At 41.4% G+C, this 25,781-nt stretch overlaps 1 protein-coding gene across 3 annotated transcripts in view; it reads left to right on the forward strand.

Moving 5' to 3' along the window:
• Window positions 1-25,781, forward strand: part of NELL2 (neural EGFL like 2) — a 1,146,830-nt gene that overhangs the window by 556,157 nt on the left and 564,892 nt on the right. For all 3 annotated transcript variants that reach the window (XM_085653041.1, XM_085653043.1, XM_085653042.1), the window contains one exon: window positions 12,299-12,390. In XM_085653041.1, coding sequence (XP_085509167.1) covers window positions 12,299-12,390 — 92 coding nt within the window. The remainder of the gene's footprint in view (window positions 1-12,298; window positions 12,391-25,781) is intronic.

Consider the following 25,781-nt stretch of genomic DNA (forward strand, 5'->3'; position numbering starts at 1 on the left):
GCGGTAGGAGTCACACATCTCAGGCGGTTTGTCCGGCTTTAGAATTGTGACTATTAGGTGCTCGCGCAGGGACGGAGGAAGCTGACCCGCCAATAGCGATTTGTGATACATCTCAGTAAGATGCGAATTAGCAGGTCTGCATACTCCTTGTAAAAGGCGGACGAAAGCCATTCGGAGGCAGGGTCCTTGCCAGCCTGCAGGCCGACGATGACCTGTGCTATCTCCTCCAGGGTTATCGGAGCGTCCAGGTAGTACCTGTGGCCTGTTAAAAACCAGAGCATATCCATAGTGTCTAGGTATTTTCGCAATGCCAACTGGTCCATAGTCGCGCTTGCCATGTATAGCTTGGCGTAGAAGGAAGACATAACCTTGGGTAGCACAGCCGGGCAGTTGATCAATTGATCGGTGCAGTCTATTAGTTCTGGTGTGTGGTTTGCACAGTAGTCCTGCCAGGGTCTTACTGGGTCGATCTCCCTCACCATAGCGCCTCAACCCCGCCTCTTTCCCTAAATAGTTCACCTCCCTTTCTGCTTCCTCGTTGTACTCGAATATCTTTTCTCTAATGTCTGCCAGTGTCAACTGGTTGGGGCCAGCAGCCTGCGCAAGCCCCAGTCTACCAATCTCTGCCTCCAATCTACTCAGGGTACCCTGTATCACCATCAACATTCTCGCCTGTTTCGCGATGCATTCCCCATGCAGCACAGCCTTGAAAGCTTCCCATAATATTGATGGATATTCAACTGTGCCTACGTTGTTTGCGAAGTAGTCTATGACAGTTGAGCGTATTACCTCCCGGAACGCAGTGTCGCCAGTCCCTGGTCGCCAGTCAAAAATCTATACATTGCCAAGAGCTGGAATGTTGAGTCGCAGGTGCCGCTTCTCTGCTCCCCGTGTGTGTGCGTCGCCAGATATCAATCAGTGCGTTGACTGCAACTATGGTCCTAAGGGTGCCTGCTGCCCGTGGGTGATGCTGCCTGGCCATGGAGTGGTCCAGCTGGGAATTTAATGCAATGTTGAAATCTCCACCCCACAACTCTGCCCCAGGGCCCAAACCTGCCACCTGTCTCCAAACTTGCGGGAAGAAACACGGGTCGTCCTGATTAGGTCCGTACAATGCCACCAGTGTCATAGCCTACTGGAACAGTTTCCCTGCGAGGATTACATATCTCCCCTCCTTGCCTATAATTGTGTGAGTAGTGTTCCATTGTATCCCCCTCCTAAGCAGAATGTAGTAACCAATCAGGAACATCAAGTGGTTAATTGGTTATTTATTTGGCTACAAAACACAGAGCCACCAGGCTGACTCTGCCAACAGCTGTTCTCCCAAGCATATGAACAGTAGTCGCTAGGAGACGACCAAACATTCCAAATACAATTACATCATAGGCTCTTCTTAAAGGAACATCAGAATAGATGAAGAGATACATTACAACATATCTTCTCTTCCCGCAAAAACAACAAAAACAAAAATAACATAAATCAAAACAATCAAAAATAAAATAACAACAACAACAAAAAACAAATATAATTATACTCTGTATCTAGAGGGCTTAACGATAACCCTTTAACTCTTCCTGTAAGACATTTCAACAGGATTTTGGCAAACTTTGTTTGATGAAGAAATTACACTTTTTTCTTTGACCTTAACAACACGATTAAGATTCCACCAGTGGTCTCCCTCAACCATAACAGCATTCCTGTATGTTTTTAAAACTCCGACAGGCTCACTGAATTTACTGTTATCTTTCATGGAATGAATCCCGGACTTAACTTTGACAATATCTTCCACATTGAGAGGAACTTTTTTACACCTTTGCGTGTATCAAAATATTCTTTTTGCTTATTTTGAGTGATTAACATGTTTTCTCTGGCTAAGGACATCAGTTGACTCACATCAGAGTAGGACTTAATCCACTTGCTCATCTATGCAGGCCTAAAACTAGTATTAGGCTTACGCCCGCGTAGTAGCTCAAAAGGCGAAATTCCAGTAGAAGAGTGTGGAGTGGTTCTGTAAAACCACAACATTGTGTTTATTGGTTTGCAAATGTCATGGCCACCCGATCTTGCCCATTTGACACACTCACCCACCACACGATTCATCCGCTTAACCAGCCCATTTGTTTGTGGCTGATAAAGTGAACTTTTGTAATGCGTGACCCCTGTCTCTATCAAAAAGTTTTCAAATTCTGTGCTAATAAACTGTTTACCATTGTCTGACACCAAGGTCTCAGGAAGTCCCTCTCTCATCCACATCTCTTTAAGAAATTCCACAATAACTTTTGAATTTGCCTCTCTGATGATTTTCACTTCTGGCCATTTTGATGCATAATCCATCATGACCAAAATAAAACGGTAACCACCAGGGAGAATTTCGTAAGGTCCCATCACATCTATACCCCCCTTTAACCAAGGACCATCAGGACACTCAATAGGATTTAACGGAGGAGTAGACACCCTCAAACTTTTATCTGCTGAGCCACATATGCAACAGTTTGCCACAGCATTGTCAATCCCGGCATCCATACTTGGCCACCAATATAAATTTCTTATCTGCCGTTTTGTCATGGTAGACCCCAGATGACCCTCGTGAGCCTTCTGAATAACAGTTTTGCGGAATAACTCAGGAGGTACCAACTTTTCTTCCCTTAACAATACACCATCCTCCACAGATAGTTCATCAGATATCTTATAGAACGGTTGAAGAGCAACTGGTAGAGCCTTCTCCCTAGGCCATCCCTTTCTGACAAGAGTAAGTACTTCGCGAATTACTGGATCAAAATCAAGAACATGTATCCACCCAATTTCTGAATTAAGACCGAATTCAGGAAGATCAAGTGCCGCAACAAAACAATCATCGTAGTATTCCTCTGAAAAATCTTCCAAACAGATTTCATCAACCTCACATGGTATGACTGGAAAGCGGGATAGAAAGTCTGCACGTATGTTTTTCCCTCCTGAAATGTGTTTGACCCTGAACTGGTACTGCAACAGTTTAGTAACCATACGCATAATTCGAGAAGAACAACATTTGCTAACACTACCCCCCAAAATGTTCACAAGGGGTTTGTGATCGGTCAACAACAAAAAACACCTTCCCCAGACATAGGGTCTAAATTTCTCTATGGCTCACAGGCACGCCAACAACTCCTTTTCTATTACCGAATATTGCAATTCGGGAGTTCGCAAGACTCTCGAAGCAAAACACACTGTGTTCTCACAGTTCTTATCCCATTGGGTTAACATGGCACCAATCCCTGCCTGACTTACGTCTACTGTAACACAGCAAGACAAATTTGGGTCAAACGGTTTCAAAATGGGACCATTCTCTAAAGCTGATTTTACCAACTTTAAAGCAACCACACACTCTTCATCCCATTCAAACTTCACGCCTTTCTTTAAAAGGTTACTTATTGGACGTGCAATGGAAGCAAAATTTGCAATAAATTGCGAGTAATACTCGCACAATCCCAACAAAGATTTAACGCCTCCTTTGTCTATTGGTTCTGGGGCATCCAGGATTGCTTGAATTAGACCAGGACGAGGACGGACACCATCTTGAGATATCACATGGCCTAGATATTCAATTTGTTTACAAAGAAATTTACATTTCTCTTCCTTTAAAACTACACCACGTTTCTTGAAAAGAGCTAAAACCTTGCCAAGAACCTCATCATGTTTAGAAATATCAGACCCAAAAATTAGTACATCATCTTGAAACACTACAGTACCCTCTACATCCTTAAGTATATTTCTCATAATCTTTTGAAACACAGATGCCGCAGAGGCAAGCCCAAATGGCATCCGGCAGTAACGAAAAGTTCCCAAAGGTGAAACAAAGCTGTGAGGTGACGTGATTCGGGGTCTAATTAAACCTGATGGTATGCACTCGCCAAATCCAGCTTCGTGAAAAACCGTGCTCCTTTTGTGAGTGCAAATAAATCACAGATCTTTGGTAAAGGGTATGACTCTACCCATATCTCTTTATTGAGCGATCTCAAGTCCACACAGACTCGAAGATCCCCTCCCCTTTTTCTTGCTACGACTAAGGGAGATAACCACAACGAGGAATCGGTAGGCTCAATGATACCTCGTTCACATAACTCTTTCAGTTCTTTTTCTAGATCAGCTCTGACGCTAAATGGTACTCCCCTTAACTTATGTTTAATGGGAGTGGCACCATTTTTAACAATGATCTTGTGTTTGAAACCCTTTATCCTTCCTAGTTTCTTTTCAAAAACATCTAGAAACCTGTTTTTCCAAACAAGGCTAACATCATCAGAATCCACCACCAAAACTTGTTCTATAGCTCCTGGTCTCAATATCATTCCAAAAAGTACCTGATGGAACCACCCCAAAATATTAAGACCTTTAACTGCAACATAAACTTTTCCTTTTATCCTTCTTCCTTTGAATTCCATTTCTTCTTCAAAAAACCCCAGTAAATCTATTTTCCGCCCTTCATAAGATACAGGAGAACGATCAGGGTGTGAAAGAACACAAGCACCCTTCCATGTTGCATCAAAAAGTTCTTGTGTAATCATCATTATTTTAGCTCCTGAGTCCACCAATAACTTCACAGTATGATCACCAATATTAATGTCAAAAATAGGATCTACACACGAGGAAGGATCCCCAACTACCACTTTGTGGTTTAAGGAACTGGAAGAGCCAACGTCCAGACTTCTAACCACTGAAATCACTTCAGAATCAGACTCACATTCGGATTCAACCACACAAACCGTAGGTTTCTTCACATTTCTACTCCTCTTAAGGCATACTTTGGAAAAATGTTCTATCTTTTTACAGTAATTACATATCACATTACTTGCTGGACATCGAGAGCCTATGTTGTGTGGAGGATTACCACACCTCATACATTTACTGTTATTCATACTGGATGATGGATTCGTAGTATCATACTTTGCTCTAACAGCTTGACTAACTGAAGACACAGGTTTACTACGTGGTTTAACCGAAGTATTGGTATTGATAACATTTACATTTTCTGGGAGCTTCTCCTCTAATTCTTTCAATGACACAATAGAAATCTGAATGCTCTTATCACTTCGTCTAGGGTGGGATTACCCAAACTAAGTAGTTTTTGCCTTATACTCTTCTCTTTGCAATGACATGTGAATTGGTCCCTTATGAGTTGTTCTGTAAAGTTGTCAAACTTGCAATCTGCAGCCAACCTTCACAGGACAGATATATAAGCATCAACGTCTTCTGCGTCAGTTTGTTTTCTTTAAAAAATATTGTGTCTCAGTACCATGAGACTGGGTTGCTTATCAAATCTAGTCCTCAATTTAATTATCGTCTCTTCATATTCATCAATACCATGAAGATCCTCTTGTGACAGAGCAGGTAGGTGTTTCAATATCGACCTACCTTCAAACCCAAGGGAGTGTAAACAAAAGATATTTCTTTCTTTCTGCACTAAACCGCAATGCACCAATAGCACCTAAATACACTTGAAATGCATTGAACCAAACTTCCCACCTGACAGGCGGATCTCCTGGAGATTCTAAGAATGATGGCGGTGGGCTGACAGATTGCATACTGCACATCTCAATCAATGAGGGAATCTGATTATGATAAATGTTGTCAATTTTTAAAGTATACCCTGCAAATGTACTCTATGAATTAATAAATCATGTAGATATATAATTAACAGTATGAATAATAATGTACTACAACATGGCAACCAGTGAGGTTATGTGCAGTTGTACCTTGCAGAGTAATACCTAAGGAAGAAAAAATATATAAGTGTATGATCTGTCAAGACTGAAGTCTTATTCTAATGATAAACTCCAAATATGGTGTGCGTGTCACCGTTGGGAATGGCGCGCTGAATTATGTGGATGTGAATGATGTACGTGTCATCGTCGTTAATTAACTTTGAACAGTACTTCACCAAGATCGATGTTCGGTGTGCTTCTCTATATCAAGTAAAATATGACACGCTTGATCGTTTATGATGGTGTGCGTGTCACCGTAACTATCGAATGCGAATTTGATGTCAAAGTTGAAAATAACGTAGCGAGAAAGTATTAGAAGGATTTCTTGTTTCCGTTTGCGAGAGCAGAATCGTTTCCCAATCCAATATGGCAGCTGTTACTTGACGTGATCTGACGCAAATACAATGGGCAATGTTTTTCATTGAATATGGGAAGAGCGCGACACACTCATTACAAGTGCGCGCGATGACTCGCGTGACAAAGAAAAGCCTCGGTATTCGTTAACTGGTATTTCTTTCCCTATTTATTTTCTTGGATGTCACAAGTCAAAATGTTGCCTTAAATCCGTTAAAAGCACAGGTATCTTTGCTCGGCTAAAGTCACTTTACCGGCAATACTTTCAGAGGCAGCGTCTCTCTCCCGTATGCACACACAATACTTTCAGAGACAGCGTCTCTCTCTCGTATGCACAGGCATGTAGATAATCATCCACATTGATCGCTGTATAGATAATCCGAAAGAAATTGTTGACAGTACCTTAGATATGAAGAAAACGATCGTTGTTGCTTCAGATGATAGTTTTCAGGATGGCTTGAGTGATTGTAGATCTTGCTTTACGATAAGATCTATTTTTCAAAATTGAATATTGTTGCCGCTGTGTGGGTTCTTCATTGTAGCCAAAATATCATCGCCATAAATATGTAGTAACCAATCAGGAACATCAAGTGGTTAATTGGTTATTTATTTGGCTACAAAACACAGAGCCACCAGGCTGACTCTGCCAACAGCTGTTCTCCCAAGCATATGAACAGTAGTCGCTAGGAGATGACCAAACATTCCAAATACAATTACATCATAGGCTCTTCTTAAAGGAACATCAGAATAGATGAAGAGATACATTACAACACAGAACAACAAAACCCCTTCCATAGTTAGAATATGCGGATGAGTAGGTTTCATCACACCAGAGGGCACGGAGTCTGGCTTTAGTGGCCTCTGTCGAATGTGTCTCTTGCAGGAAGCACACATCCACTCCCTGTCTAGTGAGGTAGGTATGCACCACCCTAGATTTCTGGTAATCATTAAGACCCCAGACATTCCAAGTCATGCAGGTTATTTTAGCCATACCGGCCGGTGCACGTCATGAGCATGTTGCAATGTCGTGGAGTTCTTGATATTGCGTGGGGAGACGCAGGTGCGCTCGCATGTATCGCGTGTGTTGCAAGCATCCTACTAAGCATATTTTTGACACATCTGGCCTGTCAGCTCTTCCCTTTCCTCGCAAGCAAACCCCACTCTCCCGCATTTTGCCCCCAAACAGTGCCCCATTGAAAAGGAACCCCAAACTCACTGAACTCCCAAACCCTACCCGCCCTCCCACACCAACCCCCCAATTAGGTTGTGACAGTCTGCACGCCCTCCTCCCCACTCCCCAACTTAATAGGTGTGTCTGAAAGTACTTAGGGAATTATCACGCGGGGACATGACCTCTTCCAGAGGTCTCCACTGTAAGCAAGGACAGGGCGGCCAAGCCATAATCAGTGCTGTGGACTTTTTTAATACTGCAAACTGGGATAGTTAACGTCTTGCCTCCCTTGGGGCATTACAGTTCTGCAAGCATGTATCAGTTCTCTTGTCGGCTCATTTCTAGTACAGCTTGCCAGCAACTCATGGTGTTGGCTACTTAATCATTGTCGCTGGTGGTGCCTTCTTATTGGCCATCAGGGGTCTTGGAGGGCGCCTGCTGTGTTTTGTTTCAGTTTCTTGGCTAACGTCAGTGCGGCCTTTGGATCCATGAAGAACTGCATCTTGTCCCCTCTCTTGATACGTAACTTGGCTGGTAAAGTAGGGTGTACAGTACCTCCTGTTTTTGGAGGATTCTCTTGGCTGGGAGGAATTCTCGGCGTGCAGCCTGGACTGCCAGTGTGAAGTCAGGGAAAAAGGAGAGAAAGTTTCCCTGGTGCCTCACCTCTCCCATTTCTTGTGCAGAGCGCAGAATGGCATCCCGGTCTTGGTAGTTAGCAGTTTGCCCACTATCGGATGTGCAGGCTTCCCTGGCAGGGGTCTGGACCCCAACAATCTGTTTGCCCGCTCCACAATAAAGACGAAAGATAGAAAGTTTCCAAAAAGTTAGCACAACAATGTCTCCATGTAATCCTCCATCTGCGATATTGCAGTGGACTCCGGTACCCCCGTGATGCGGAGGTTATATCTCCTGGAGCACGACATTAAGTCCTCATTCTTAGCTTTAATCAGTTCCAGCACACTGTACATCTCGAGTATCCATTGCTTGTCCTCTGCCAGGACATCATCATTGTCAAAAACTCTGGCCTCCAGCTGCGCAATTTTAGCATCATGGGTGTCCACTCTGGTTTTGACTTGATCTAGGAGGGCCGACAACTGGTCCAGCTTCGAGTCAATTGTGTTCAAGCTGGTTTCTACCTCCAGGAGGATAGAGCAAAGGTCATCATCAAGAGAGGTAGCATCTTCCATTTGCGTTGCGTGTTCTTCCGCCTCCGGGGTTTCCTCTTGTCTGCTTTGCCGCCTGCTCTCGAACTGGAGCTTTGACTGCTTAGCGTAAGCTTTCCCCATGCTAGTCGCAATGGCCTCCGTCGGCCTGTTCTGTAGGATCTTGCGCACTGTGCAGTTAATTTACCTCCTTTACACCTATCCACGTGGGGCTTTGCAACAACATTAGCAATGGTGGTACTAAATGCCCCCTCACGCAACAGTCCAGTGCATGAGAGAGGGAGGGTGACTCCAGCCCTTTGGTTCCTTCCTCGCAATCTCTGCCTTCCAGACTCTCACCACTGCTAAAACGTCACTTGCCTTTCTTTTCCCTTTTGATATGACTATGATTCGTGCTGTAGCAGTGGCCAGTCCTGTACACAGGCCGTGTTTGAGGCCCTTCAATGCTGCTGAGAAGTATGTACCTTCCTTTTCCATGTTCCCCTTTCTTTTGAGTGGTATGAATGGGGTAGCAGTGTCCAGACTTATAATCAAGCCATGATTGAGGCCTTTCACCGAGTTTCTGTCCACCAGCCGCCACCTCAGTCCAGGGCCTTCGCCGCAGCGCGGCCCACAATGCGGCCTGGTCCCTCCGTTACGGCTCTTCCCTCAGGTCTCATCGTGCAGGTCATCCCGCCGGTGGGGGGGGCGAGGATTCAAGCAGGAGTGTCGCCGCTGCCACAGACGCTCACCGGGTCAGAAGGGAAGTCACCGGCCACTCCTCCAACAGAGAGAGAGACAGCACCAGCAGCTGCCAGCCCCCGATCCAGGTCTCAACACAGCTCCTTGTGCCTCCACAGCCGCAGTGCACCCTCCCCGACAACACCCTCGCCTACCAGCGGGGTTCCCGACCCACTCACCAGTGGTCCTGTGCATGCCTCCCCTGCAGCCTGGTACTCTTCAGGTTCTGCGGCTGCAGCCTCTGTCAATCTTCAGGCCAGGCGATCGCCCTGGCGCCTCTCACGTGCAGTGGGTCTTGAGCCATGCCCACAAGCACGTTCTCCTTCTTCAGTTCACCCGCCGACCAAGTTAGTCTTCTTTTCTTGTATTGCGCCGTTTGCAGGCCTCCTGCCGAGGCCACTGCAGCAAATACACAGCAGCCCAGGCCACCGCAAACAATGCAGGCTCGCTGCTCAGCCACCTGCAGGCTGCACCATTGCAGGCTCATTTACAGAGTCCCTCGCACCAGTTAGCCTCTAACAAAAGCGATATTTCACGTCCCCAGGGTGCCAAGCACAGCATCAGGTGTTTGGGGTCAGCGTAACCTCCCTCAGTCCACATGATTTCGTTGGATTATGAGGCTTGGCTGGCAGAGCCCACTCTGAGTGCAGCCATCTTGCAGTCGTCAAAGTTAGTTGGTTTACCTTCCATCTAAAATGCCTTAGGATTCCTAATTACTTAACCCATTCCATGATTATCATTCTCAAAGTGTAAAACGATTATCATACCTGTAAGTAAAATGTCTCCTGGCATTCTGATTGCACCTTCTGCTCTATAACATTAATTATGATTAATTAATGTGGAGATGTATACGGTGCATCTTCATGATCCCACTACATCCTTGGTTCATCAGTAATGAGGAAGTAAGGGCATGATTGCTAGAAATGATTATCATTAAGAATGAGGTCGTTTTTCTCAGTCGTTTAATTTGAGGATACTGTCACCTTAAGCTTGGGATCATACTTTGAGAAACATATCCCAACACACTTTGGCAGAAGCAGAATGTTTTATGCTGTGAAGTCGCTTTTGGATCGCATATATTACAGGCACATATCGTGCTTTATTGATGGACAAACATTTAGGATGTTACTAGTTGATGCATTTGTGGGTAAGGTAGAATGTCTTAAATATTACTCCAGAATTAAAAAGGAATCACTAAACTGTCCACGCAATGTCTCCATCCCTAGTGCCACATCCCAGCATATTTAATAAACTACATAGAAGGGGCATAGTTGAGGTCAGTTGAGAGATTATGGCAATACATACTGTTACTATTTTGCTTCCTTGTTTACAAAAATGTTCAGATATCAGGAGTGATAAATAAGCGAAAGACTTTGACTTCTTTTTTTTCATTAATGCACGATGATTAACAAGCAAGTTAAGGATGAAGACCTATCTGGGAGTAGAGGTGGGCGGGAGGGGAAAGACTATGGGGCATATTATCAAGACAGGCGATAAAATTATCGCCACTTTAGCAGCAGAAAACTGCTGCTAAAGCGGCGATAATGGGCTTGATAATATGCCGCAGAGAATTCCCATAGAAGCCCATGTTCTGGTGTGAACATGGGCTACTATTGGAAGTCTCTGCGGCATATTATCAAGCCCATTATCACCGCTTTGACGGCAGTGTTCTGCCGCTAAAGCGGTGATAATTTTATCGCCTTTCTTGATAATATGCCCCCTTGTTTTTAAGTTATTTTTTAACATTTTTAAACATAGTCCTCAAATGAATGCAAGCTACGACCAACCATACCAGACCCTGACAAACACCAGTGCTACTTTTCAAGGAGTTCGACCAGTTAACACTGTGTGCGGCGATCATTCTTGTAAGACTAGATACAGCCATTCAGACAGTTTCTCCAAGTTAGAAATGGTACTTCCCATGTCACTTCTGGCTTGCCAACTTACTACTTAATTGTTCCCGGTGACTCACTGTTCAAAACTGATGACAGTAGCAGTGACCACAATAGTACATTATTCTACCTGTCCACATTTAAATCCCAATAGATTGTGTTTATCAGTTCTTTTAGTTGATGCTCACAGAAAGTGAAGTTTTTTGTATCCACTTTGTAATCCCACTACTAACATCATTTTAAAAATTGATCATGTCATCTTCATCTTCATCTATTGGATCAAAGTTCAACGATATTCCCAAAAGTGTTGGCTCCCTCCAATGTTGGAACCCAATATTACTTGTATTTGCTGATCGATTATGTCACAGGAGTATCTTTCTGCAGCGAAAACACACATTTTTGGTGTTTGTCATACCTTTGAAAGCTCTTCTGCTTCTCTCTAGTGTGTTTGTCTGCGTTACTTAGGATATCATCCAGCTTGTAAGAATTCCTCTTTTGTCTTTCAACAGACTGCAACAGGTTCAGCAGTCATTCCAAAATATTCTTATCTTGAGTTTGCTATATGTGGAAACATCACTGTGTCAGTTGGGGCATTTGTATTTATTTCAAATAGTAACACGCAAGTAGCTCCAAATCACCCCACAACCTAGAAACATGTCATCCACAGTAAAAAGAATAAGGACAGTGACATACACTAACAACAAAACAACACGTGGGCCTTTTGTTGGTGATTGTTAGAGCTACATGGCTGGGTAAAGATAACTGTTTTTCTCTTCACTTGATGGCCTCTTTAAAACAATTCAGTTAATTTTCTGCAGAATGTATGTTGGTCAAACCTTTAACTCGCATTCTTCCTTTTTAACCTTGCTTGTATAATTCCACACTACAATATCATTAGTTGCCTGTAGGGTGAACTCTTGAAGTTATGCTTACTTCAGCATAAAACAGATTGATTTGTACAGTACCATAATTTGAAGCAAATATTCTTGAATTTTAGTTGCTTATCAGCACATTGCATTATGAACCTACAAACCTCGAAATGTTTGAACATTTGTCATTCAACAACACTTTATCTATATCCATAAAGAACATGTCCATGTTTCAAGATGGTAGAATTACATTTTAACAAGTAAAACCCTTTTGATAACATATCAGTTTCTTTAATTGCGTGTATAGCTTTTGTGAACTTTTTAATGTGAAATTATTTTAATGTGGTCACTTGCTACATGTGATACTCCGTGTGTTTACATTTCTTGACAGCTGTGTGTACATTCAGAAGCAAAACGTACATTAATGGAGAGAGAGAAGCTGCATATTCCAGTACAGGAGCCTGTGTTCTCTATGAATGCAAGGTAAGGTCACTGTATTCCAACAAGAATGGTGTTATAGATGTCTTCACACCAAAGACAGAAACGTCGGCATTTTTGACCCATTTTCGATTTCAGCAATCTGTCGGAAATCATACATTGTAAAATCAAAGATGATTCACCTGTAAAAGTATTTATGAAATAGGCCAGGGCAAAAGTATGTCCATCTCAGTCACTTTTGCTCTTATGTGATTTGTAATCTGTACCCTTTTTAACTATTCAGTTTTATATAAATTTGAATCTGCTTAAGTATACACCTGTATCAAATTGTGTATTTCTGTGGGATTTTGTTTTTGTCTTGAGTTAGATTTGCTGTACAATTCATGAATTGATTTAGACATTGGTTGTAAATAAGCCACTATTTAGGGCTTATCTCGAAGTATTTTTTAAAATTATAGACAGTTTAGAACCTGAAAAGAATCCCTTGAGGGCATCTTTACCTGAACGTACATATTCTCCAAGGCTCTATTGGGTTGTCCATATTCGTGTGTGGCAAGAAGACTTGTAGCGCTGACCTACGCTAATTTCACATAAATTAGGCCCTTTGTTTTTAGCTACACCTCTGAAAACGCCCCAAAGCTCACTGACCTTTGGTTGGCTAAACACTATTTCCCCACTGTCAAAATGATTTGCTGTGGGAATTGGGGGATGTTTATGGTTGTCGATAATGAGGAGTAGCAGGTTCTAGAAACTTTTGTCACAAGGGGGTCCTTACGCCTAAAAGAATTTGACAAGGGCGTCTTGGCATCAAAAAGTTTGAGAACCTCTGCGCTAAAAGCAATCAGAAGTCATCAGAAGCAAATTGTAACAAAATAGTGTTTTTAGATCTGACGTCATCCAAATCTTATGATTTTACTTAAATTACAACACTGATTTAACGAAATGTATATGTACAATATACGTACTTATGGCGGCATCTAAACACATCTTGTGGCGTGATTACACATTGAGAAATATATGTTGAATTACAATCACTTCAAAAAATATTTGTATTTCAGGTCTAATACAAAGCAGTTTTCATTATCTTTAGTTCATTTATTTCAATAAAGTTCGGTTCTGTCCACATTTATTATTTTCAAAATTGTAAAGGTCTGAGAATATAATTTGTAGTATTAAGTTAATGTGATGGTAGATGTTCAAATGTACTGCAATTTGTACTACAATTTTGAATAAAGGCAAGATCACGTCATAACACAGTTAACAGTTCATAGAGAATATATGTTACCATTTCTTGGCGGTTATACATTCCAATTATTCTCTGCTCGAGGAAGACACTTCAGTGCCATACTATAGCAAATCTGTCTTTTCTGCATAGCCAACACATATTTTTCACCTATTTATGGTCCCTATTTTTGCTGGTTTTTCAACTCAGTAAGTTTTACCCCAGCTAGAAGTAAAAGTGAATGTTCTACCCTTTAAATGTGGTTAAATTGGCTTACCTCTGATTGACATATTTAACTTGCCTACAAGTCCATGGTATATAGGGTAGTAACTACACCCAGGGCCTGGAAGGTAACTGCCACTTGTGGATTGCTGCACCTATGGTTCTAAACCACAGAGATGTCCCGAAAAATATGACTTCAGACCTACCATGTGTAGCTTGACTGCAGCAGCCTAAAACCTGTCTAAATAACCTTTTTGACAGGCAGGAATCCCAGCTTTTCAATATTAATAATATCCCCATATGTACACCTTGTCACCCACAAAGTAGGGTGCAAGAATTTAGCAGTGGAACATTTGTGAGAATAGAGTTGGCATGTGATCCCAAAAGCAATTGTTGCTGGCAAGGTGGTAGATGGATCCTAGAATATGTCAAAGAAGGGATTATAAACTTTAATCTGTAATGTTTGTCAGGAAACAGATGTAATAGTAATTCAAGCAGCATTCTACATATTTATTAAAGGTTCAATTCATTGGTAAAGTTATATTTTTTAATAAATATCCTGTAAAAGTAACTTTTAGAAAGTTACCTTTTCCATGACTGACACTCCTGGAGGCCATCTTTCATTAGCCTGCCAGTCGCCGAGCAAATGTTTGACCTTAATTAATCATGACAACTATTCCCAAAGCAGAACAATAGCTTAGAAAACGGTGGTTGGATGTGGACTGTGTGTGGGGCATTTGATCCCTATCAGCCGTGGAATTTCAGTTGTTGTAGATACAAGAACTTGATTAACTTGAAAAAGACAGAGGTGAGGGCTGTCCATTATAGTTTAGTGTAAGGAGAGACCATGAGAAGGGAAAGCCTTTGTCCCCAAGCCACCCCTAGCCAGGCCGGCTCCCAACCCAGTGGGAGAGAAGCTACCCTCAGTACTGGTTGTACTGGACACACAGTGGAAGGGACTGCTCATTTCCCTGACCAAACCTCTGGGTGAGTACAAGAGCTCTGCACAAGGAGGCAGGGTTTTCCCATCCTGAAATGTATGTGTGGGGGCAATGTGGGATGGCTTGCAGCAGGGCAGACAAAAACTGCTGAAAGAATGGGTAGGATTGCCCTGAGAACTTTTACTCCATTGTTTAGGGAAGAGTCACCCCATGAACTAGATAGTGCCAAACATAAATGTGGAACCCTAGGAAACCCTCCCCAGAACATTTTTGAACCTGTGGAAGTTCAGAAGATGACTGGACCTGCTTTCCATGTCCTGTCCATGTCCTGAGAGCACCCATGAAAGACTGGACAATCTCCCTTTATTCCCAGGACAAAGACGTGGACTCCAAAGTTTGGTTGGTTGACCTCCTGCATTGCTACAGGGACAGAACAAGCTGCAAGAAGTTTTTTTTCCTGAAGTGACCAGTTGACCAGTGCTAACTGGACCTGGACTGGACCTAGGTAATGGCCACTGCGGGAAAGAGTCTTGGTCCCTAAACGTTGTCTCTGAGGTCTAGGGAGCCTTAGAAGTGGCCCAGAAAAGCTTCTTCGGAAACCATGGCAAATTAAAAAACCTTTTTGCCATCAGTTTCAGCAAAGGTGTCCAATTTAAGTGAGTACAGCTTCAGGCATGCCCCACTGGAGAATTTTGAGCTCCATGAAAAGAGTAAGTCAGAAGGTAGAATCTTCCAGAACCAGGACAAACCTGCTTGGGGTATCCTACCTGCGCTCCATCACGGTGGCCTTAATTCTTATCTAGGTCTGGGTCTACTACTTCCATATACATATCATTGGCACTTAGTACATTTTGACACTTATTTACTTAACATTTTTAAAAATCACATATCCAGTTTCCCTTATTGTATTTTTGTGTCAATTTGTTCATTAAATTGTACTCTATTTTTTCAAATTTTGTTTGAGATCTTTACTGTTTGGTGTTTTAATTTTCTTACTGTTTTTGTACTACATAAGTACCTTACATAATACCCTAAATTAAGCAGGCTGCTCTGTGCCTTAGCTACCAGGAGTGTGAGGTCAGGTGAATTAAGTGACTTTAAGATTCGGCCTGACAAGTTAGAGTTATGACAGCACAAGAGGGGTAACCACCCACCCCAAATAATAATCAATTTACTTGCCAGTACTTCCTTACTTTGAGTACAAAATCTTTAAACATCTACCTATGTAATGTAAAATAAAACCAGTATGCCAGCTTTGAAATAAGACTGAGTGCAATTCAAACACAAATCTAACATTTGAGAAGGTGTACAAGAAAATACTGGATTTGAGCAAAGAAAACAGGGCCCTGGCTTACCAAATAGGTGATAGAGAATGTGATATGTCAGAACCAAATAAGGATGCTGGGGCTACCAGAAAGCTAGATGGTGAAGATTCAGAACCATTCATAGCCAACTAGGTAATTTATAGCCATACCTATTCACAGCCATGACTGTGTTGCCCTTAAATAGAGCAGATGTTTTTGCCAGAGTCCAGATGGTGGTCAAGCGGAATAGGTGTGAGACATTTTTGTACATCTAATGGAATCTTAATTTAACCTATCCATGAGCCTTTCATTTTTTCCCTGTGAAAGAATACTTGTTTGCCCTAGAAGCTGCTTTCTGCCTTTTGTCACTGTAACACATTTTCTCATTTAATAGAAAGTAAATTAAATGAATAAAGTCATGACTATGCCCCATATGGAATCTCAGCTGCAACATAAACCTGATATGGATACTAAAAAGCAAAGTATTCGGGAACTAGATCACAAGAAAGTAACAGATCACCTACAAATTATTTTAAAAAATCACAGTGGCCATCAAAAATGTACTTGCATTGAATGCAAAATCACATGAAGTGTGGTTCAAGTTGTCAGTATTTTGTTTGTAAGAAGGGAAGGTGGGCAGTGGCGGCTGACACAAATAAAGAGTAGTGAGGTGGGTGGAGGTGTTGCAGGGGGGCAGGGGAGTATGTGGAGGGAGTGCACGGTGAGGGGGGTTAATAATTTAAAAACAATTAAAAGACTTACATTGTGCTCCCGTCCACCTCGTGATCCTCTGCTTCCAGTTCCTGGTTCCAGCAGTTCCTGGGACAGCATTACGGACTCCCCATCTAATCCCCACGCTGCTCTCAAGCATGGCCTGAGTGGGCTGGATTAACGCTTGCTCAGGCAAAGGGAGTCTGTGCTTTTTTTCCAACCCGGCTGTGCTATACAGCTGGGTTGGAGAAATCTAGGTGCACATGTCAGTTTGGCCTGCCTACGATGGCCAGCCAAACTGCACATGTGCACTTCAAAGTGCACCTACCACTCTTCCTCCACTCTCCCATGGCCAGGCCTTTCCACTCCCTATACACGCTGGCTCATCCAGCAGCTAAAAAATAAAACAATAATAAAATATTGTTTTATTTTTCAGCTGCTGGCTCTGAACCAGTGGGGTGACACTCCTCTGCCATTGTAGAAGAGCCGCTGCTGAAGGTGGCAAACAATCCACATTCCTGTGAACAAACTTGGAGGCACTTGATAGGGAAAATAATAATAAAGGGTTTATTCGGCAAACCGTTCAAAGAATGACAGACGCGTTTCGGCAACAACGCCTTTTTCAATGTCAGTTACCAATTTAAACAACACAGTATTTAACCATACCAGAAGGAACATACATCGTCATGCAAAATAGAAAGTAAGGATGTCCCGCAAAGTCTCATACAATGCATACACATATACGGTGACCATTTTAACAGTGCTGGTAGAAGCATAGGAATAGAAAAACCGAGGGCTGCCAGTATATCACTCGTTACATCACGATAATCCGGTATCCTCATTACATGATACTCAGTTATATAAAAAAAATTCTCATGTGTATATACAAATGTGCAATAACGGAACAGAACGATTTCAATCATAATATAAGAGGCAACATGCAAAGTTGTGTTGGAAGCTGCAATAGTGATGCACCAAGGAGAGTAAAAACATCATCAAAGTATGTAATAGCAAAAGAATAATATAATCAGCACATGTTGTTAATAATTCATAACAATTGATAGGAGTGTATAAATCAAAATGCGCATGCATCTCCCAAAGAAACAATCAAGCCCTGGATGGGCATACTTCATTTCCATTGCTACTGAATTCAGACTCTATGGTGCAAGGTATATACAGTGTCAAAATGATATCACAATGTATCACACAGTCTCCAACTTCAGTTCATACTCATAGGTCACAAGACATCAGTCAGGCCCTCAATGAGCATGTTGGCAAGAAAATCCTACGTTCAGGTAATGGGTCAGGTGCAAAATATATACAGTGTACAATTGGTCACAGGAAAAATAGGAAGAAAACAGTAGTCTGTGGGCTGAAAGTGGGATGATCACAATCCTTCCCTATATGTACCCACAGTTCTTCCTCGTTGTTCAAACCAAATGGGGCTTTGGTGGACAGTTCTACAATATATTTGGATTCCAGACATCGTAACTCTTTGATCCTGTCTCCTTCCCTCTCTTTTTTACCAACTTGTTTAATACAAAAGAACCGTAATAAATCCTGATTACTTTTGTGTTCGTGCTCAAAATGGCGTGCAACCGGATAAGTCTGGTCTTTATTGACAATAGCAAGCATATGCTCGAGAATTATTTTCTTAGCAGGATAAACGGTGCTTCCAATATATCTTTTCGGACAGGGACAGTCTAAGCGGAAGATAGTGAAATCTGAATTACAATTTAGCAGTTTGTTTATTTTGTTACAGTTCTTAGAACCCTGTCCTCCCAACTCATACTCAGTGATCTTTTTACTGAATTTGCAAGCCGTACATATAAGGCAGGGGAAAAAACCCTCACACTTGTCTTGCCTGGTGGGGGTGGTTGCAAATGGCTGCGAACTAGGTGGTCCTTGATCGAGGTTCTGCGCCTGTAGGTGATTAGTGGGTGCGAGGGTAAGGCATGTTTTATGACATTATCGGTCTGGATGATATGCCAATTCATCCTTAGTATTTCAGTTACCCTGTGTGATTTATAATGGAACCCCGTGATCATTCTGATAGGTCCCGTGTTGCTGATTGCTTTTGGCTTTTCTGCTAGGAGTGTCTGTCTATTGATAAGTTCAGGTTTGCAGACAGCTTCCCATAATATGCTATTAGTGTAGCCTCTGGCCTTAAACCTGGTGACAGCGCTGCTTTTAGCTTTCGTGTATTCATCACTGGAGGTACAGTTACGTTTGACCCGCAAAAGCTCGCCAAACGGTATGTTTTTAATCATGGCTCTCGGATGTGTATATATATATATATATGTATATATATATATATATATATATAAAACGAAGAAATCCCAATGCCATGACAGACACTCCGGCGTAACACACGGGCACAGACTCCGAAAGCTGGTGTGAAAAAGGATGGTAGTTTATTCACACTTCAGAAAAGGTCCAACATGACGTGTTTCGGCTGCCAAACATGCAGCCTTGATCACATAGCACTCTGTGAGGAAATGTGCAGAATATATACAGGTGAAAGTCATTGGTTATTGTAGTCTGCTTACTATGTCCTTTGCAGTGAGTAGGCATTTTACTACATCTTGCGTCATAAGTCATGCGTGTCTTTTTACTGCAAGTGGGAAAGCATGTGTACAGTGACATGACAGGGCATGTCGACAACAGAAAAAACAGACTATGTAAGAATACAATCAGTCTTCTATGGCGGCTAAATTAATAAAAAACGAAATGCATATTTTGAAGGAAACACCCAACTTTTATACTTTTGAAAAGCCTGAATAGAAGGAAATAATGCAATCGTCTCCCGTTTATAACAAAAACTGTCCGATGAAAGTACAGACCTTCTATCAGATACTGGCTAGTAGTGTGCGTGAGTGCTTATGTCTATAAAAGTGCTTGTAAGAGAATAAGCTATGCAGGCCCCGTGATAAAACCGCCAGTAGTTCGGAAAATTAAAGGCTTTTCCTGGAGTCATGAAGTTAAAATATGGTGTTAAAATTGATGCGAGCGCCAAGGAAATGAGATAGTCTAGGAATGTTTTCTGCTGTACAAGTCCCTTTGTTATGGGCTCCACTGCATCGTGCTCGGTGTGTGATGCCCGGAGGCAGGCTAAAAGCAGGACAAAGGTAAGTGGCTACTACATTGTGAAATAATTGTGGGAACGCACATGGTGAGAGGGGTAGACGGAAAGTGCGTAAGGGAGAAAGGAGGAGACGTGTGTAATAAAGTGCACAGAGAATAAAGTGGTGGTATTGAAACCAAGAATAAAAGTCTCCTCCAATCCAATAGACTTGTGGTTAAAAAATATATATAAGTATGCCATGTTTGTGGATACAGTTAACATGTGCATACAAGTCAAAGGAACCCAAATACCCAAAATAGGTGGATCTAGTCAGCCTAACTCAATGTTATGGTGGTATAGACGTGCGTTTGATAAAAAAGTGGAAAATTATATACATCGCGAGTTGCAAAACGACAGATTTAAAAAAAAAAAATAACTGCATAAATGCGAGATGTAGAACTAGAGACAGAGAAATGAACTATCAATCGTATGGTACAGGCAGAGCAACAGATGGGAGTAACCCCTAGTACATGACACCAAAACATCAGAGCAACTGGAAAATACAGATACAGTACAATTACAGAAAATGGTATAGGTCCTCACTAGTGTTAAGGTCTGCAGGTGCCTTAGTTTTGAACTTCAGAATGTATTTGCTTTCCATTTGTCTTAGCAGTTTTTCCCTATTGCCACCCCTTCTGAGTGTGGGTATGCAGTCAATGACAGAGTACCTCAGATGTTCCAGGTTATTGTGATGCAATTCCTTAAAGTGCCTCCCCACCGGATATGTGGGGTCACTATTCACAATATATAAACAATTGGAGTGCTAAAACTGCCCTAAAATTAAAGCTACCATATTATTCTGGAACACACATTTAGAAGGAATGAAACAAAATGTGTCAGAAAAATAAATGTATTCCTTTATTTGATTAAATCAATATTTTAGTAATCTAATTTATAGATTTTTAGAACCTTCCTGTTGCCAGAGGGGCTGAATTTAGAAAAAGTGATTAATACAATATTTACATTACAACAATTATACATTCAATACTGACATATCACAAGCACGTCTCATGCATTCACATCCATTCCTACAGTCACACAGGCTTGTTCAAGTAGAAAAACGGTTTTTACAGTCAAAGGACCACAGAGTCAATTGTAAGAGCAACAAACTTGACTACAAACAATTCTTAATTTTCAGTGTTTTTAACTTCTTGTGGTCACGGTATAAGGTCTACGCGTTTCGAGACCCTTAGATCATTGGGTCTCTCCTCAGGACCTGTAAAGTAATAAGAGACCTATATAAGTTTATGTGCTTCCCCTATGCCTCTCCCTAAAAGCTTTTTGAGGAACTCAGTTGATTTACCTTGTATCAGATGGAGACGGACGGGATTAGTCTAAACAGAGAAAGTATAACAAAAGAAAGAGTGTGTAAGGACAACCATACTTTTCAAAAATGCATTTGAAAAATCAATAGGTTCGGCAATGACTTACTGTTGTGTGAGGTTGCTCGACCGAAGGAGAATGCTTTATGTTTAGGAAAAACAGGAAGGGAGCGTGTTGGGCTAGTCCTGGTTGGAAAACTGGGGAGACAACAGACATATGTTGAATCAGATGGTGCCTTGTGTTTTAGTGAGAAACACCTGGGTCCATAGCGTGTACAAGCCAGGGTTTACCTTTGGTAGAAGTCTCTTATGGTTGTTTTGAGTCTGGACGTTCAGTGTATGGACGCCGCTTTTCGTCAGGAGCGTTAATAGCCAACTCTGTGAAGAATCGACATGGGATTTAGAATCAGGGGGAAGGGAATGAAATCAATCAGACCGTAGTCTAAATCTGCCGGCGCTTCATACCTGTAGAAGTCAGAGGATTTTCGGAGCGAAGTATCCGTTCGTTTCCGTGTTGATCAGCCGATTTTTGCCGCGATAGTGTTCCACTGTCGATGACGTTTCATGCGTCTAGTTGCCAATTGGTTGAAAGATTAAGCATAGAAAGAGGACTGGTTGAAGCGGCTCATATGTAAATGTATGCGGTTTACTATACGTCTCTGAGCACTTGGATTGCGTTAACACAAAAAGAGGAGGGTGATCAAGAACGGTGAATCTGTTTCAATAGTGGCGTGAGTTAAGGTTTGCGCGGAAGTGCTGATGACACTAACGTACTTGATTCAAAAATGAAATCTATTTGCTGTCTCAGTACGTGGTTTTCGAAGATCCCATTCAGTAATTTTAGATGTAGTCCTTCTCTGGAATTAGTTTGATGAAATACTGTAATTAAGAACAACGGCAGTATCGTTTCAAGAGGTTTTAACTGTCTCAATGGGTGATATGGTTTTAGGGTGAACAACCCGATGGAGCTGAAATGTGGCGCCGGTGAGGAAAATTTGAGTAACCTCGTGGGTTATGGTTCCAAAGAGACGGGATGGATCACTGATGTCCTTTACGAACTAGTTTAAAGTTACACTCTCACATAATGTCATCTTTCAGCACGTGGATATTGTTTATCCTAATGCGTGTTGTTACATGCAGGTTGATTGTCCTCGTAAGACTCGATTTATTAAGGAAATGGGTTTTGAAAGTGCTTTAGTTTAGAAGTAATTCGGTCCTCGTATGAGTAAAGTTTTGTACAGTCCCCAAATGATGTCTCGTAGGGTTCAATCATTATACTAAGTTAAGTTGTACAGTTCAGAAAGTTCATTCAGACCTTTGGTGGCAGAGTTAAATTTGAGAATTAGCATGGCTTCTGTTCTTGAAAGTTTCTGTTCAAGGTCGCCACCTCTTGTATCTCTATTTACTTTGGCAATCACTGTCCATTTTAGGTCTTTGATTTGGTGGTTGTTGATTCGCCAATGGTTGACCAAAGGGGCTGTTATAACATTGTTGTTGATCCTAGACTTATGCTGTGACATTCGAATTCAAATTTCTTGACTAGTCTTGCCTATGTAGACTAGATCACACGGGCATCGTATGGCATAGATCACTGATTTACTTCGACAGTTGGTAAACGATTCGTGTTTCCAATAAATCCGATTGTATTCAAAGAGATCGCCTTCGATAGTCGAGTCACAACAGGCGCATGAGCCACATTTATGATGGCCCTGGATGGGTTGTAGTCCTACATAATCCCGCACCGTCGGTGGTTTATTTTGTGGCATAGCTGCTCGAATGATTTGGTTAGCAATATTGCGATCCTTTTTGAATGCAAATAAAGGATTTTGTTTGAGTGATGCGTCAAGATTTTTTATTAGATGCCAGTTCTGTATGATACATTTTTTCATTAGATTGGAATTAGGACAAAATGTCGAGACACAGACAATCCTTTCAAGTGGATGGCTCTCTTTCTTTTTTAGTAGATCTTCTCTGGGAGACCACCAAGCTCTTTTCATTGATCGTTTTAGTAGTTTCTTGGGGTATCCTCTTTTCTTTAGATTGTCGCATAGTGTAGTTGCATGGGCCATGTATTCATCCTTGAATTGACAGTTTCTTCGGGTCCGTAGAAATTGGCCGAAAGGTAAGTTATCACGTAAATTTCTCGGGTGATAACTTGAATAGTGAAGGGTCTTGTTCCTGTCTGTTTTCTTTTTAAACAAGGTAGTGGCCAAGCTGTTGTCTGAAGGATAAATTTCGACATCAAGAAACGCAATTTTGGTTTGAGAATGATTAAGAGTAAATTGGATATCGACAGTGCGATTGTTCAGCCATTGATGGAAATTTTTTAGATTTTCAAGAGACCCTGTCCAAGTCATGAAAACATTGTCAATGTAACGAGTCCATTTGCCGATGTATTGCGAAAAAGGATTGTCATTATAAATGAATTTCTCTTCATATTTGGCCATGAAGAGTATCGCTAGTTCCGGTGCAAATGGACATCCCATAGCCACTCCTTTGACTTGTAAATAGAATTCCCCATTGAAGTTAAAATAGTTCTTTTTTAGTGCAAAGGTGGCTAGTTTCATGATGAATTCTGTTGGTACTTTAGGATTCTCTCTTGTTTCTAGGTATGATTGAATGACCGAAAGACCATCATCCTGAGGTATTTGTGTATACAAAGAGACTACGTCCAAAGTTACTAAATGAAATGAATTTGGGATGTAATGTATAGATGATAATTTATTGAGAAAATCTGTAGTGTCAGCTAGAAAAGATGGTACTCCAGCTCTGAACGGTTTTAGGAAGTAGTCTACAAATTTTGAGATTGGTTCCATCAGAGAGTCGCAGCCCGATATAATCGGCCTGCCGGGGGGTGATGTTTCATTTTTATGGATTGTTGGGAGGACATAAAATAAAGGTGTCCTTGGGTTCTTATTTTGCAAAAATTCCAATTCTTTTTTGGAGAGATAGCCTTCTTCGAAACCTTTTGACAAAATCGGAAAGAGTATGTGCTGAAGGTCAGAAGTTGGATCTTTGTTCACTTTTTTATAGCATTGGATGTCATTTAACTGTCTGGTCACTTCTTTTACATAGTCCTCTTTATCTAGAATGACTATGGATCCGCCCTTGTCGGCCTGTTTTATCACAATAGAAGTGTCTTTTTGAAGTGTTGAAAGGGCTTGAATTTGATTTTTCGTCGTATTGAATTTTATCCCTTGTTTATTGTTTTCCATTTCTGTTATGGCTGAAAGTAGAGTTTTTTCAAAAATGGCAACTTCTTTGGGAATTCTTTGGGAATTTTGTTAGTAGGTGGGCAGAAAGTAGATTTTTTCTTTAAGCCCGTGTCAATTGTAAGCTCCAGGGGAGGGTTGAGTGAGAAGAATGTTTTGAGTCTTATTTTTCTGCAGAATTCCATGCAAAAATCAAATTCAAGCCCTTTCAACACTTCAAAAAGACACTTCTATTGTGATAAAACAGGCCGACAAGGGCGGATCCATAGTCATTCTAGATAAAGAGGACTATGTAAAAGAAGTGACCAGACAGTTAAATGACATCCAATGCTATAAAAAAGTGAACAAAGATCCAACTTCTGACCTTCAGCACATACTCTTTCCGATTTTGTCAAAAGGTTTCGAAGAAGGCTATCTCTCCAAAAAAGAATTGGAATTTTTGCAAAATAAGAACCCAAGGACACCTTTATTTTATGTCCTCCCAACAATCCATAAAAATGAAACATCACCCCCCGGCAGGCCGATTATATCGGGCTGCGACTCTCTGATGGAACCAATCTCAAAATTTGTAGACTACTTCCTAAAACCGTTCATAGCTGGAGTACCATCTTTTCTAGCTGACACTACAGATTTTCTCAATAAATTATCATCTATACATTACATCCCAAATTCATTTCATTTAGTAACTTTGGACGTAGTCTCTTTGTATACACAAATACCTCAGGATGATGGTCTTTCGGTCATTCAATCATACCTAGAAACAAGAGAGAATCCTAAAGTACCAACAGAATTCATCATGAAACTAGCCACCTTTGCACTAAAAAAGAACTACTTTAACTTCAATGGGGAATTCTATTTACAAGTCAAAGGAGTGGCTATGGGATGTCCATTTGCACCGGAACTAGCGATACTCTTCATGGCCAAATATGAAGAGAAATTCATTTATAATGACAATCCTTTTTCGCAATACATCGGCAAATGGACTCGTTACATTGACAATGTTTTCATGACTTGGACAGGGTCTCTTGAAAATCTAAAAAATTTCCATCAATGGCTGAACAATCGCACTGTCGATATCCAATTTACTCTTAATCATTCTCAAACCAAAATTGCGTTTCTTGATGTAGAAATTTATCCTTCAGACAACAGCTTGGCCACTACCTTGTTTAAAAAGAAAACAGACAGGAACAAGACCCTTCACTATTCAAGTTATCACCCGAGAAATTTACGTGATAACTTACCTTTCGGCCAATTTCTACGGACCCGAAGAAACTGTCAATTCAAGGATGAATACATGGCCCATGCAACTACACTATGCGACAATCTAAAGAAAAGAGGATACCCCAAGAAACTACTAAAACGATCAATGAAAAGAGCT

The sequence above is a fragment of the Triturus cristatus genome, chromosome 4_1 (assembly GCF_964204655.1).
Source record: "Triturus cristatus chromosome 4_1, aTriCri1.1, whole genome shotgun sequence".
NCBI classification, from domain to species: Eukaryota; Metazoa; Chordata; class Amphibia; order Caudata; family Salamandridae; genus Triturus; species Triturus cristatus.